This window comes from Amphiura filiformis, chromosome 11 (assembly GCF_039555335.1).
Source record: "Amphiura filiformis chromosome 11, Afil_fr2py, whole genome shotgun sequence".
Classification (NCBI taxonomy): Eukaryota; Metazoa; Echinodermata; class Ophiuroidea; order Amphilepidida; family Amphiuridae; genus Amphiura; species Amphiura filiformis.
The window spans coordinates 48,789,997-48,805,193 of NC_092638.1; the positions used below are offsets into that span (position 1 = coordinate 48,789,997).

General features: G+C 35.4%; 1 protein-coding gene across 1 annotated transcript in view; it reads right to left on the reverse strand.

Moving 5' to 3' along the window:
• Positions 1–12,791: 12,791 nt before the first annotated feature.
• Positions 12,792–15,197, reverse strand: part of LOC140164924 (TBC1 domain family member 16-like) — a 57,854-nt gene continuing 55,448 nt past the window's right edge. Inside the window, 1 exon segment of the mRNA XM_072188322.1 lies at positions 12,792–13,900. Within this exon segment, the coding sequence (XP_072044423.1) occupies positions 13,736–13,900 (165 nt within the window). The 3' untranslated portion in view covers positions 12,792–13,735.

Sequence of the window (15,197 nt, forward strand, 5' to 3'; positions counted from 1 at the left end):
AAAAGAGACACAAGTAGAATCGAAATAAGGTACCATTTCAACAAACCATAACCCCACTTCTGGATATCGTTTGAAGTCAAATGATATACCATTTTAAAGCTTATGATATATATTTTCTAAACACGAAATAAAACAAAATTGACCGGGGCCGACTTAACGGCTGGTTTGTGGTGGACGGTCACATATACAGGGTGAAATTAATCACCATGATGATGAATGCTGGTGACGATTATATCAATACTGAGCTTTTGTCATCATGTTCAACAAGTAAAGAATTACATAATTACGGGATAATAACAATGATTTAATTGTACTATATTTCAGCAGCACCATCATCATAATCACAGAATTTAAGACATTTTGAAACATTTTTTTTAAAAGTTCCAAAACATTTTAATAACTTAAAAATGTCGAGTTAGGGAACGAAGTTTAAAGCATCCTGCAAACCTTTATTTTATTTATTTAATGACATCTTTAACGAGGGTAAACCCTGATCAGTGCAAGCACTGCTTTCCACAGGGGCCCTCGAAAGTACTTTTAGCAGGCCTACCACTGCCCTTCCCAAAACACAAGTGTGATATGCTGACAATTTTAACCCGAAAAGAGTAACTCCCTCATCAAACATTTGGTTTGTTCCCTCATCGACTGTTTTGTTTGTTCCGTCATCAAACGTTTGGTTTGTTCCGTCATCAAATGTTTGGTTTGTTCCCTAATCAAACATTTGGTTTGGTCCCTCATCAAACGTTTGGTTTGTTCCCTCATCAAATGTTTGGTTTGTTCTCTCATCAAACGATTGGTTTGTTCCATCATCAAACCCTCAAATCATTTGGTTTGTTCCCTCAAATCGTTTGGCTTGTTCCCTTAATAAACGTTTGGTTTGTTCCCTCGTCAAACGTTTGGTTCGTTCCCTCATCAAACGTTTGGTTTGTTCCCTCATCAAACGTTTGGTTTGTTCTCTCATCAAACCTTTGGTTTGTTCCCACATCAAACGTTTGATTTGTTCCCTCATCACACATTTGGTTTGTTCCCTTATTCATTTTTGACACTTCTAACCACTTCCATTCATACTGGACAGCAACCTACAATGAAATCATGAGCTATTCCAACTGAAATCCATACACCCTATGGAAGACATTATTTTAATCTCCCACACAAGGGGTGTATATTTCAAACAGAGTCACCCACTAAGGTAACCCCATTTGAAAATTACACTCCCTGTGTGAAAGATTAAGGTCATGTCTTCCATAAGGGGTGTATGGATTTCAACTGGAATAGCCAAATGATATGCCTAATCAATGAGAATTCGCCAGCGAAGTGGTTATGTAACTTGCTGGTAACTGGATCACGAACCTTTTGGAATTGATAGTACATGCCATAGACTGTGTTGCGATCATGGGTGTATATTTCAAACAGAGTCACCCACTAAGGTAACCCCATTTGAAAATTACACTCCCTGTGTGAAAGATTAAGGTCTTGTCTTCCATAAGGGGTGTATGGATTTCAATTGGAATAGCCCAATGAAATGGCTAAGGCCAAAAAAAAAGGTTTGTCTCAAAGCTCGCGCGCTCATTTGTAAATTCGTGAGATTTTTTAATAGTTTTTCCTGAAAAATTGCAAAATTTTCTCTCCAAATACCATGAAAAAAGTCGGGAATAATAAAAAAAAAAAAAATTCCATTTCGCATTTGTTTTCAAACCACTTGTGAGCTTTGAGACAAACCATTTTTTTGCCTAATCAATGAGAATTCGCCAGCGAAGTGGTTACGTAACTTGTTGGTAACTGGATCACGCACCTTTTGGAATTGATAGTACATGCCATAGACTTTGTGTTGCGATCATTTGAATCACGGTGCAAAACTCAAAAGCGTGATCCAGTTGACATGGTTTTAATCGGATTACACGTAACACTTCGCTGGCAAATATGCACAAAAGTGAACTCTAATACTTCTCAATTTCCAAGTATAGTTATTTTATTGTTAATTTAGCAAGCATGTTGACATAATACACGGTAATGGTTATACCATTCATTACACAGTACAGAGACATGATATTTCCGAGTTGTACATTGCATTCAACTGTGTTTATACATAAAACCAAAAACATCTGAACATAATATGCACTTAAAAACTGATATGTGACCATCCTCCACAAATGAGCCTGGATGTCGCCAGTGCCACTATTGAGATATGCTCCATTAAACTTAACAATAAACAATAGGAAACAAAGGATTTATTGACTGTTTTATTGATTTTTCACTACTTAAATGTCAAGTTCTACAGACATGATATACATCATTTTAAAGCTAATTTGAAGCAGAATATTTTGGTTGAATATCTCAAAAATGATGATTGGCGACTTCAGGGCTCAGTTGTGCTGGATGGTCACATATATTCATGATGGATTTTTTTGTATGTTTTCTTTCAAAAAATACCCAAATTGAACGATTTTGGGTGTATTTTCTAACACTTTCTAAAAATGCACCCAAGATTGAGAATACTAGTGCTTTTTCCTGACCAAAAATATTTTTTCCTCATTAACATTTGGATAGGTCAAGTTACACCAATACAACAATGGGCTATTCCATTTAAAATCCACACTACCCCTGTGGAAAATTTTGATATATTCCACAGAGGGAGTATGAGTTTCAAATAGAATAGACAGTTGGGTACCTTCCATTTGAAAAACTCAGTTGTGGAAGATATAGGTAAAGGTATAATACAGGGAGGGGTATGGGTTTCAAAATGATTAACCCTGACTAATTACATTTGAAAAACATACTCCACCTGTGGAAGATATTTCCAAAATCTTCCACAGGGGGAATGTAGATTTTACATGGAATAGCCCATTTCGTTCTTGGACTAAGTATATTTATTACTATCAGCAGAGGGACCTTCTAATTCCAGGTCCATTTTTCAAAAGGCTCAGTATAATAACTTTGAAATGCACATCAGGTTTAAACTTAATATTTTAAAGATCAATGGATTTTCAGAATCCTGCTTTTTAAAAATTATGGAAAATTGTAATGTATTGCGAAAATATAAACTTTAACCCAGAAGTCCCAGGTTCAAAGTCTGGAAAGATTGAAAATTGCCAGGGAAAATTGCCATATAACCTGTATAAAAGTGAGTGTACTTCCTGAATTGTTCTAAAGTGATTTTCCAGCAAGGTTGAACATTATTTTTTTAATGTTTCGGTCAGCACAGAGACACTACACACGGACAGCTACACAAAACACTAAGATTCTACATGGGAATTTAGTAAAAATGATCTATTTAGGCGACGAAAGAAGAAAACCCTGTTCTATGGGCCCGACCGACCCAGATTTTGAACAAATTGGGGAAAAAAATTCCTGTACAAATGAATGCCGACCCAAATTTCGGAAATTTCAGGAACAAAAATTTTTTTGTGTATTTTCTCAAATTGCAAATTATTTACAGATTTTGGTGATTTTTTGGGTCATTTTCCAAAAAAAAGCCCGACCGGCTGACCCTACTTGAAAGGTCCGTCCGCCCGTAAAACAGGGTTTCTTTTTATCGTCGCCTTACCTACAAAATACCTACAAACAACATATCAAAGATATGACTGGCATTCACAACATTGGAGTAACTTTATTCCTGAATCTTAATCTGATGATCAAGCTTCAAATTAAGCAGGCACTCAGGAGCCATTTACCCAATTCATGATCATAATATTTTGGCTCCTGGTCCACACCAAAATCATATGAACCAGGCTCTACATATTTTTTTTAATAGAGCCTGGTAGTTAAAGCAGGTTTTGCATTTAATGTGTACAATTAAAATTTAAATCACTCTTAGCACTTTAAAAATGGCTCCTGGTTCACTAGATAATAATCACAGGACCAGCTGCTTTTACCAAATGTGTGGCTCCTGGTCCAGATCTGCTTACTTTGAGGCTTGCTGATGATAGTCCAGTTGCCAAAAGCAATTTTCTTAATCTAGCTTTATTTGGTGTCTTAAGTTTTATTTTTGATGGATTTTGTTTTTCAAGACAACCAATTTGAAAAATATTTTTATTGGCCCTTCATCAATATTTAGCAGTTAGATCCAGACTGTTAAAGTTCATACAGAGGTCAAAAGTCAAAATTGCTCAAATGTTGGTAAAGATTGGATTACACACATTAACCAAATTAGTCCTCTGGTCATCAGGATTCCTGAAAACATTGACTGAGATAAGCCGATTAGTACATTCATATTAAATATAGTTCAGAAAAAAGTAACTCCTCTGTGAATACCACCTAATATTGCTACATTTTCATTTTGTACTACATAAAGTACTACCCGCTGATAAGAATTGGCCGTAGAGGTGATTAACTCCCATAGCAATAGATGAATACAATTTTTGAATATGTATCGCTCTGCACTACAAGCAGGATGCACCCATCACCTGTGTATGTCTGCATATCATAGATCGAATACAATATCCCTCTTTTCAAAAATACTAATCTTACAGGTGGTCATAACAAAGATTAGACCTACCAATTGCATTGTGTACCCACCACTGATCTTTTAATTGGTAGAATTCAGTCTAAACTATTATTAACATCAATCTAATTGTTTCTTTTTATGAATAAGGTATTAGGTTACATATTTCAGCCAAAAACAAACAAAAATAAAGTTCTTAATTGACTGCTTAATTAGCACTTAATTTCTTAACGAGGCACTCATATTGGCCTGTAATGCGTAACAACCGAGCTCATGTAGCTTCACTTATTTGTAATTTTCTAAGAGAATTTGAAGATAATTCCCAACAAATAGGGTATCACAGAAAAGCTAAGACTCTAAGCAATATCCCTGAGGCAAAGATTAAGTTGTGCAAGGATCTATATTTTGTGAATGAAGTTTTTGATGTTGAGTAATGTTATGTAATGGTTTCCAAAGAAAGTGAATGAAAGTTTGTTAAACTCACCCCTGGATGTGAAAAGTGTAAAAAAATCGGCAAAAACTCTTATCGTATAAAATGAACAAATGATATAGTTCAAAATAAACATTTTTAGGATGACAAACAAAATGCTCCAGGAGCTCAGAGGAGATGATTTCCATGATCAGTCCACTTTTCAAGACTGACTTTAACAGTGATTACAAGGTTTGTGTCTGCTTAAATTAACCCCTGTAGTAGCAGTATTTTTCTACTGTTGTTCTTAAAACTTTTACACACTAATGAACATGTAATTGGCAGTAAGTACTGAAAAAAACAAAGTAGATAGCTCTTTCCAATAATGTTTGAGACCATTTTTACAAAATCAGTCCATTTTTCAAGATGCTTGTTCAGAGATATTTAACAATGGACCAATAGATAAAGCATGTAACACCCTTTGATTTCTATAGTTAACATGGTTAACATATTTATTATTATAGGACTACATTATGTTTCATTAAATTTCTTATTTTAAATGCTGTCATTATGATCTTCTTAAATGACATTTAAGTTTCAATATCAATTCTAAGGTTTCATGTTAGCAAAAACGTAGATTTCTTCATATAGATATAGGTGGAAAAGCTGAAATTGCAGTGTGCATCTTAGTGTATCTGCATACAAGGTCACACTTGCACAATCACAATAGGCATACACAAAAGAATTTGACCATTTCTTTTGTGCTTACCTACACACAAGCAGTGTGTGCTATTTCTTGTTACTTCTGGTTGTTACACATTTGGTAGGTCTGATCTTGCTTATGACCAGGTGCGAGTGATCAGCATGATATGTAAAATCTATAGAATTACGATCCAGGTCTTTATCCCTGTTCTTCAACATCTATGGCTCAATGCATAGGTACCGTGTGAACGTTTAGTGCAGGGTGATATATTCAAAAATTGTATTCATTTTGCTATGGTAGTTAATTCTGTTACATCATCACTTCTACGGCGAATAGTCGGATATTATTATGGTAAAGAAAATAATAAACTTATTGTCGGTGATAACTGTAATATGCCAGATTTTATATATCTTTGTTAATAAACTGACAGTGAGAGAACCCTTCTCAAGGTTATTCTTTAATTTACTTTCTAGGGTTTTTGCATGTTGCTAATGACAACCTATTACTATCCCTTTTGGTTTAGGGGTACTACACCCCTGCCCAATTTTGTGCCTATTTTGCATTTTTCTCAAAAATTATAGCGCATTGGGTACAAGTAAGATATGTATATTATAGGGGCAAGGACTACAACTACTGCACTGGAAATTTTATTTCTGCACAGACAATAGTTGTGGAGTTACAGTCAAAAATGAGGGAAAAGCAATATTTGATCAATAAATCAATAACTACTTGCTTTGAGTTGCTGAATTTTCAGTGCAGTAGTTGTAGTCCTTGCCCCTATAATATATGTATCTTACTTATCACCAATGTGCTATAATTTTTGAGAAAAATGCAAAAATAGGCATAACGTTGGCCAGGGGTGTAGTACCCCCTTAACCATTATATTAATTATGTCACAAAAGACATAATTATTACGTGGACTGTGGCAAACACCATTTTGATTCATGAGCACAAAATAATGTGGAACACCATCAAAATTCCAATAATGCACTTTGATGACCTTCAAACATACAATCTAGTAGATGGCTGTTGAATACCATTAACTTGTATTTTATATTGTCAGACAAACTGATTTTCAATCATGCATTATTACTTTCGATAGGAATGCTGCTGGAATTGCTGCATGATGTTGATGTACCTCTTTTGCTCATGCTAGGTGTCTTTTATATGTGATGCGATCAAGCAAAATCAGTCGAAAGTCGGAAATATTGATTTTCAGATACAGCCAAACAAAGGAAGTCATTTCTTTTGCTGTCTTTTGTTTTGGAGACACTTCAACTGTTCATATCTTTGGTACTAAATGTTCGATTTCTATGGGGTTTTCTGCAAAATGTAGCTTTGTAAATGCCTTATACAATCATGTAGAACAATGAAAATAGAATATGCGCGACTTCAGACTGATTTTGCTTGATCACACAACTTATAAGCAATATACAGTCATTTTACCTGCAAAATATATTTCAATTTGGACATCCTTAAAAGAAATAACTTCCTGGACTCAAACTGAGAAACAGTGTTGATCACTAAAACTTTGTTCCCCAGGCAGAACAAGATCTAATAAATAATGAATAATTGAAAAAAAAAATGAAAACCAACCTTTTAACACCACAAGTTCAAATCAAGGAGAGAAAGGTGATTAATGTCAATGTTGATGGCAGCCCTATATTAAACACATGACATGATATCATTTCAGAGTGCTCTATTTAAGATTTATGAGGAATACAATTTCAAGTCAAATTCAATGGAATACAATTTCAAGTCAATTCAGTGGCAGGGTTACGTTTTTAATCACAACTTAATTAACTCAACTGTTAATTTTAACAAAATATTGTTAAGTTGGTCTTACACTTCCATTGCCAAATTTAAGATTACCATATGGGTTTTTCATGCCTTGTGTTTATTCCAGAGGGGTGTAAGTTAATAACAGAAACATCCAACGCACCAACATTTCTCTCTTGGGATATTTAATTGCTAAGAAAACTTGATTTTAAAGAACAAGTTTATACGTTTTGATTGACTGTATATCCCAATTAGGCATTTAAAAAAATATATATATCTTATTTACTAATTTACCTTACTACATTGAAAACTTGGACTCGGTTATACAGGCTTTATCAAATGATTGGTACCCATCAGTTTTTGGAATTTATTGACAATCCTGCTTCATCAATATGCAATATTGGATCCTCTTGAAATGACCAGTTTATAGTTTTATGAACTTTTCATAACAAATGTCTATAAATAAGGTAGCTCCTATAATATATGTTGCATTTTGATGTGGTAGTCTTGTCCATAATCACTGGAAACTGATGGGTACCAATCATTTTGATACACCCTGTACTCATGGAGACGAACCGTTGATGTGCTTGTGCAGCACAAACCTTAACCCCATGAGAACTACCTGCCGACTGGCCAAAAAGAAGTTTTCATTATTAATTAGCCCAATCAGCAACATTGTTAGAATAATTTCACCACATAAAAAATTGAGGTGAATTTATTTGCAAAGCTCCATTCTCATTGGTGATTAAAGTGAACATATCACGTAATTGACCAATCAGAGGCAATGTTAGATCGGCAGGTAGTGCTCAGGGGGTTAACAAGGCTTATCATTTCAGATTCTCATTATTATCATAATATTTAGGGGCCATTGCAAAAAAACACCTGTAAATATGTTATTTTTCTGCTCATTTTAGTGAAAATCAAATATGGCTGATTTCCCAAACAATAATTTGCAGGACATTACAAAAGTCTTCCAGTTTCAATTTCTTTGCTCATCAATCAAGTTGTAGAAGTGACCCAGGATTCATTTGTTTTTGTTTCAAATGGTTCAATAAATTTGACGATGAATACATGACTCTGCTGCAAGGTATGACTACAATAGAGGCTGTCAGCTTTTCTGCGGGATCCGCCATCTTGTAGGTACTGTCATTCTGCATGTCATGTGTTATACATTCACCCCCGATTATGCGGAAGTCGCAGCGTGTGACGCACCTCTTCAGTCAATTGTCAACGCGGTGATCTTAACAAGGCACTCCGTACCCACAAGATGGTGGCGCTGACGTCACAATGACTATCTCTATACTGTATCATGCAAAGTGGACTTTTATAACAACATGTTCAGAACAAATGGCACATTATATGTTCAAGGAATATATAATAAAATCTCTAATTGGAGGCAGCTGATCAAAGAATACTAACATATGGCAGAAGGCAACTAAATTTCACTACGGCGGGGACTGCCTTTTGAGGAGTGAGAGCAATCACTCCTCTACAGCTCTTCTTAAGTTGCTTTTGCAAGAGCGATTTATAGCTCCTCTAGATGACTCGTTAAATTTTGTATTCTTTAATGGCTACATGTGCAAACAGCTCTTCTAAAGCTCTTCTTGAAGAGACCAGAAGAGCATCCTACAGTTCTTTTCTAATTGTCAAAAGGCAGTCCCTGCTACGGTGGTGCTGTCAATTTCAAAATTGTCACCCAAGGACCATAAATACAGTCAGTCTTCTCTGAAGTACAAAGTACCGGTGCTGACGCACACATTGTGCCGACTTTGAAGGCACACATACTTCAGCAGACACGCAGCACTGCGCACTGTTTACGCGCTGTATACGCGAGCGTTGTCACTTTGTACTTCAGAGTGGACAAACTGTAGGCCTAATGCATTCTCAACTCAAAACAGTTCACAATTCTTGAAATCAGAGTCAAAATATATATTAATCAGAAAATATCTTGACCTCAACTTATATTAATACCATAAAACACCTAATACTATTTATATGCAGCTCCAACATGGACAAAATAATCAGAAACTTCCTCATTACTGAAAACTGATCGCTGAAAAAAATTCAAAACAAGTTGAACCAATCGGCAACACTCTATAAAAATTGCATCTGTTTTAGACAGGGACTAAAAATAAACCTCTTTTGTGCAATGATCTGACTCAAGTCCTAGTCTAAATACGCTACTAGACCAGGTCTAAAATTAAGCCTGGTTTGTACATAGGTTTAAGTTTATACCAGGTCTAAATACACTACTTAGAACAGGTCTTAAGTTAGCTTACTTACTATTCTCCTTACAGCAGTCTAGTCTGGGTTTACATCCGCAGGTGGGATAACCCGGGGTATAACCTTTTCATTGAGAAAGATTCTTTTTCAGATCCAATAAAATGATACTCACACAGAAATATTTCAATTCCTATCAGGAATCTTGTTCACTCTGGTATACTGGTGTTTCTAGATGTTTTTAGAACTGGGTTTTGATGGCGTCACTAAACTTTCTTGTTGCCAAGTATTTATGACCGGGTCATAAATTTTGTCCAGTCTATAAGCAACCTTGTCCTTGTTCATGGTGTCTTTCCCTACTTCTGATCCAGATCAGATTCTGGATCTATAACTTGAGCCTCCTCCCACCCAATAATAGATTTTTGTGTGCAACATGTTCTACAATAGCTGATTTGTGAATTTCTGAAGTGGATGCTTTTCTTTGTGACCTAGCAAAACTCTTGGCACTTACTTTTGGTTCTAAAAACCATCTAGAAACACCAGTACCAGAGGGAACAAGATTCCTGAAAGGAATTGACATATTATTTTGTGTATCATTTTATTGGATCTGAATTAAATGAACTATGAACGATCCTGATGAATCTGTTTCAAGAGCCTGGGTAAAACCCTTTCCCATATTTTCAAGGCATATAGATAAACCATCATTACTACAATAAATTAGTTTGACCACATTCTGTCAAACACTGGCAAGTAATTTACTACACATATTTTAATTGCTGCATTTTCATTGAATAAGGCTGCAAGAACTTTCATAAAGACAAAAATACACAGATGTGATACCATCAAGCAAAAGTGACCGAATTCTTTAAGAATTGACCAATTAATTCTTTATGTGATTAATTTCTTAAAGAAGTGATCAAATTTTTTAGAAGCGATTAAATTCTTTAAGAAGCAATCAAATGCTTTAAGAAGTGATCAAAATCTTTAAGAAGATGCACCTAGGATAAGGTGTGAAACCGTTGCCTCTCAAAACCGTGAGTCCAGTTGAATAGTTTTAACGAGTCTAATTTTATAAGTGATCAAATTCTATAAGAAGCGACCAAATTCTTTAAGAAGCGACCAAATTCTTTTAGAAGCGATCAAATTCTTTAAGAAGCGACCAAGTTTAAGAAGCGATCAAATTCTTTAAGAAGTGATCAAATTCTTTACGAAGCGACCAAATTCTTTAAGAAGCGATCAAATTCTTTAAGAAGCGACCAAATTCTTTAAGAAGTGATCAAATTCTTTAAGAAGCGACCAAATTCTTTAAGAAGCGATCAAATTCTTTAAGAAGCGACCAAATTCTTTAAGAAGCGATCAAATTCTATAAGCAGCGATCAAATTCTTTAAGAAGCGACCAAATTCTTTAAGAAGTGATCAAATTCTTTAAGAAGTGACCAAATTCTTTAAGAAGCGATCAAATTCTTTGAGAAGTGATCAAATTCTTTTGTATTTCACTGTTTCCAACAACTTAAAATTAGTCATATTTCAGGAAATGTAAATGCCAGCATATCATTTTTCTCCTTGATATTTTCAACAAATTTTAAATGCTGCAGAAGTACACAGTGGAAAATATTCGCAAAAACACATCAAACTACACACTGGACTCAAGGTCCAATTTTGATGGACTTTTCAGCATATTTTCACCAAAAAAAGCACTCGTTTTGCTTGATGGCTTCACAAATAAACTTAATATTCTCTGTTGTTTACAACAAACATAAACCAGCACCATCATAAATAGTCTACAAAGAGAAAATAAATAACAATAAATATGTTTTATATATTATGCTAAATAGTACGAAGATATGCTCCACATCAGAGTACTGCAATATTCATTTTGGCTAGTAATTCATTTTGTACAGTAAATATATTCATATAAATAATAAATAATGCATTTCATGCATATTTCCATCAATTTCAATAAAGGATCTGGTCTGATTTGTTACTATTGTAGGTACCAGGCGCGTATACAGAACTTCAGCAACCGGGGGGGGGGCAAATTTCTTGGTGAGCTATAAGAAAGGATCATAGAAAGGTATCTTTCCCTTGATACCCTGCACGACTAACATGATGTCATATGTTTAATACATGATGAAAACTGTGTGACACATGATGACATGACCTCCATTGTACTTTCTTTCATTATGTGATTAGTAAGCACAAATGGAACCTTTTATAAAAGCTCTATCAAAATGATTGATACCCATCAGTTTTAATTGATAATAGGTGAATCACATCAAGATTCAACTTAAAATTAAAGTAGTTGTAGATTAATTGTATAAAATGTCAAACTATAAATTCTGGACATTTGAAGAGTATCCAATGTTGCATCTGTAAGAGGCAGGCTTTTCAATAAACATCAAACTTTGTCGGTCACATCACATACAGAGCTGTAAAAATAATGCCATTTTAAACAAAATCATTTTACATACAGAGCTATAACTTTAATACCATGTTACACAATGTTACTTGAAAAATTGGCATGAAGAATTCACCAAAATTAGAATTTTCAAGTGTCTTCTTCATTAATTAAAAAGGTTTGCAGCTAAATCTAAAACCAGTTTTGTATAGCTCTGTATGTGAAACACTTTTGTCCATTTTCGTATAGAACAGTATGTGATGTGACTGACGAATTGGTACCAATAATTTTGACACAGCTTCTACTCTGCATATGATTAAAATGATATTCATAACCTCATTAATATACGCAGCAAGTGCGATCCAATCACAGATAATAACCTTTGAATACGCGGACGCAAATGCAGGTCATTGAAAAAGTATAATGACTGCGTCTCGTGACGTAGCTAAAAGTATGCTCTACAATGACCGCGTTATGTGACGTGTTACACGTTCGAACAGTTTGGGCGGACTCTGACCGCCGTATTTGGACATTGCGTGATTGTGTGCTTGTGTGATTGGTCGCTAGCGGTATTTCCTTAATGGGCTATTCGATTTTGTACAGGGAAAACAACAGATAAAGTTAAAAATGTGTTCTGTTTTCAAGTTAAAAGAAGAAAATGTGACGTAAATTGAATTAAAAAAGTGAAAAGTGCGGTTATGAATGAGGTTAATGACTTTGCATCAGTTATTTTTCGGGTATTGTAGAAATATCTAAACATTGTGCTTTGGACCTCGGAATATCCTCGGTTCCAAAGCACAATGTTTAGATATTTCACAATACTATAAAACCCCGATCTACAAGCATATAGAGTGCTTCTGATGAAAGCTACGTAAATCCATGCGCCATTATGGAGTTTGAGCAAATAAATTACGGATCCAAGCATATATAAACAAGTATTATTTTAAGACCAGTCTATTGTATTGGTATATTTACGCTTGCTTGAAATAATTTAGCTTTCATAAAAAACACTATATATGCTTGTAGACGGGGTTTTACGGTACCCTCAAAACAACTGATGCGCAATCATTAACCTCTAATCATAGGTTTAACAAAAGGAAACTGGACTCATGGTGATATGACCTCCATCATGATTTCTTTCACGATTACACATACGCACCAATTGCTTACCTTATGGTAACAGCTGATCTGTATGATTAGCATGATATCAAATGTTTAACAGAGGGAAATATGACATATCGTCACTGGGCGGGGAAAAACTTATATGTAATTTTTGCCCTTGAACATGGATGAAGCAAACCATTCATATAAAGTCTACACCTACAAGGCTTTATCCATTTTCAAGGGCCAAAAGTATATGAGGTGTTTCCTGCATGTACTTTTGGCCTTTGAACATGGATGAAGCAACCTCTTCAATATAAATTCTACACCTACAAGGCTTTATCCATGTTCAAGGGCCAAAAGTACATATGAGGTGTTTCCCGCCCAGTGACGATATGACATGACCTCTGTTTTACTTTCATTCACTTGATAGGCACACATGTCTATTTTATGGAACCTGTTACAACCTTGTGGTTGAAATGGAGAGGGAACCCAATATGACACATGGTGACACGGTTAGCTGTAAACTATACCATCCATCCTCCCAGCTTTGTTTCACCTGATATTTGCGCACATAGGCCTACTTGACTGTTACAACCTGCAGGTTCCAACAGCGAGGGAATATACAACACATGATGACAAGGTTTAGCTGTAAAATATACCATCCATCCTCCCAGCTTAGTTTCACCTGATATGTGGGCATACATAGCCTTCTTCATGGAATCCGATGCACTCTACCTCTGGTGTGTGACCGCTATCCCACATACCAGGGGCGCACCTCTCGCATAGCTTGTCCAATGTACAGGGTATGCGTGGCAGTGTTCGGAACTTGTGTAAGAGACTGCGGGCCTGCATAGGAAGAAAAAAATAGCACCATACTTGAAAAAAATTCAAGTTACTTTTTACTCTCATTCCCTATACAGTGTGGGCCAAAAACAACTTTACCCAATTTCAGAGGGTGGTTGCTCGAATTGTAGAAGAGCTATTCATAATATTGTTACATATTCTAAATGTATATATTTCTAAAAGTATGTGATGAATAAATGAAAGCAAAAGAAGCTAAATTAACAAAATGGTGCTAGTTTTATGTCCGAGGGTCAAAAATCACTTTGTCCACACGTAATTCAATGGTATGTGTCCGATTGCTAAGAGTACGGCATACATATGCGTTAGGCATACATGTAATTGGTAAACACGTTTGGCTTGCCTTTGAAAAGTGATGATTGTTTTACATGCATGAAAGAAATACAATCGATTTTAACCCCCATTTACTTGTCATGTACTCGAACTTCACTCCTGTCATTGACCAACAATTAGCATAAAAATTACACAATTACAACGGTTTTATCTGGCGCGATTTTTGAATTTTAAATAGGCCTTCGTGCATTTTGTGACTGCGGCTTGTTTCTAAATAGGTTTGCAAGATGCCAAGATAAGAAAATTCACAACACAAGAGATGACTTTTATGGCAGAGGTATACTTAATTAAGAATAGAAAGCTTTTTGGTAGTGCAGCGTCAATTTCGGATTCGTTTCCCGAACGTAAGATCCCACCGAAACCTACCATAACTAACTCTACATACGAACAACTTTCACAACCTCGGAAGTGTGATGAATAGATGCAAAGCACGCAGCGGACGTCCAAGAACTGGTCGTTCAGCTGCAAATATTGCAGCGGTTCAAAGGGAACTTAAAGCTAATTATAACCACAGAGTCAGTTGTCGACGCAACAACTTGCCGAACATACCACGAACGCAATAAGTTCAATAACTTCACACTTTCTTGTAGATAACATTTCGTAATGACAAAACAATCATGTCTGAGGTTACATTTGCTTTGCACATATTTGAAGAGAATTATGTTTATCTTTGCAGCATGAAAGCTGCATATCATGACGAAATATCATAGCTTGACATTTAAATTGTTGATGTTTGATTTATTTGATTGTGTTATATAAAATTACTGAACAAATTTGTGCGTATACGTACTGAGTGGTTCTCATTCTTTATCGAACTCGCCATTGCAAGTGATGCGATCTTACGCGACAGCTAGTAAGCCTTTGCGTGGACAAAGTTAATTTTGACTCTTTGATTTAGAACTAGCGCCACGTTTTTAATTTAATACATTTTGGATAGTTTTTTCACCAA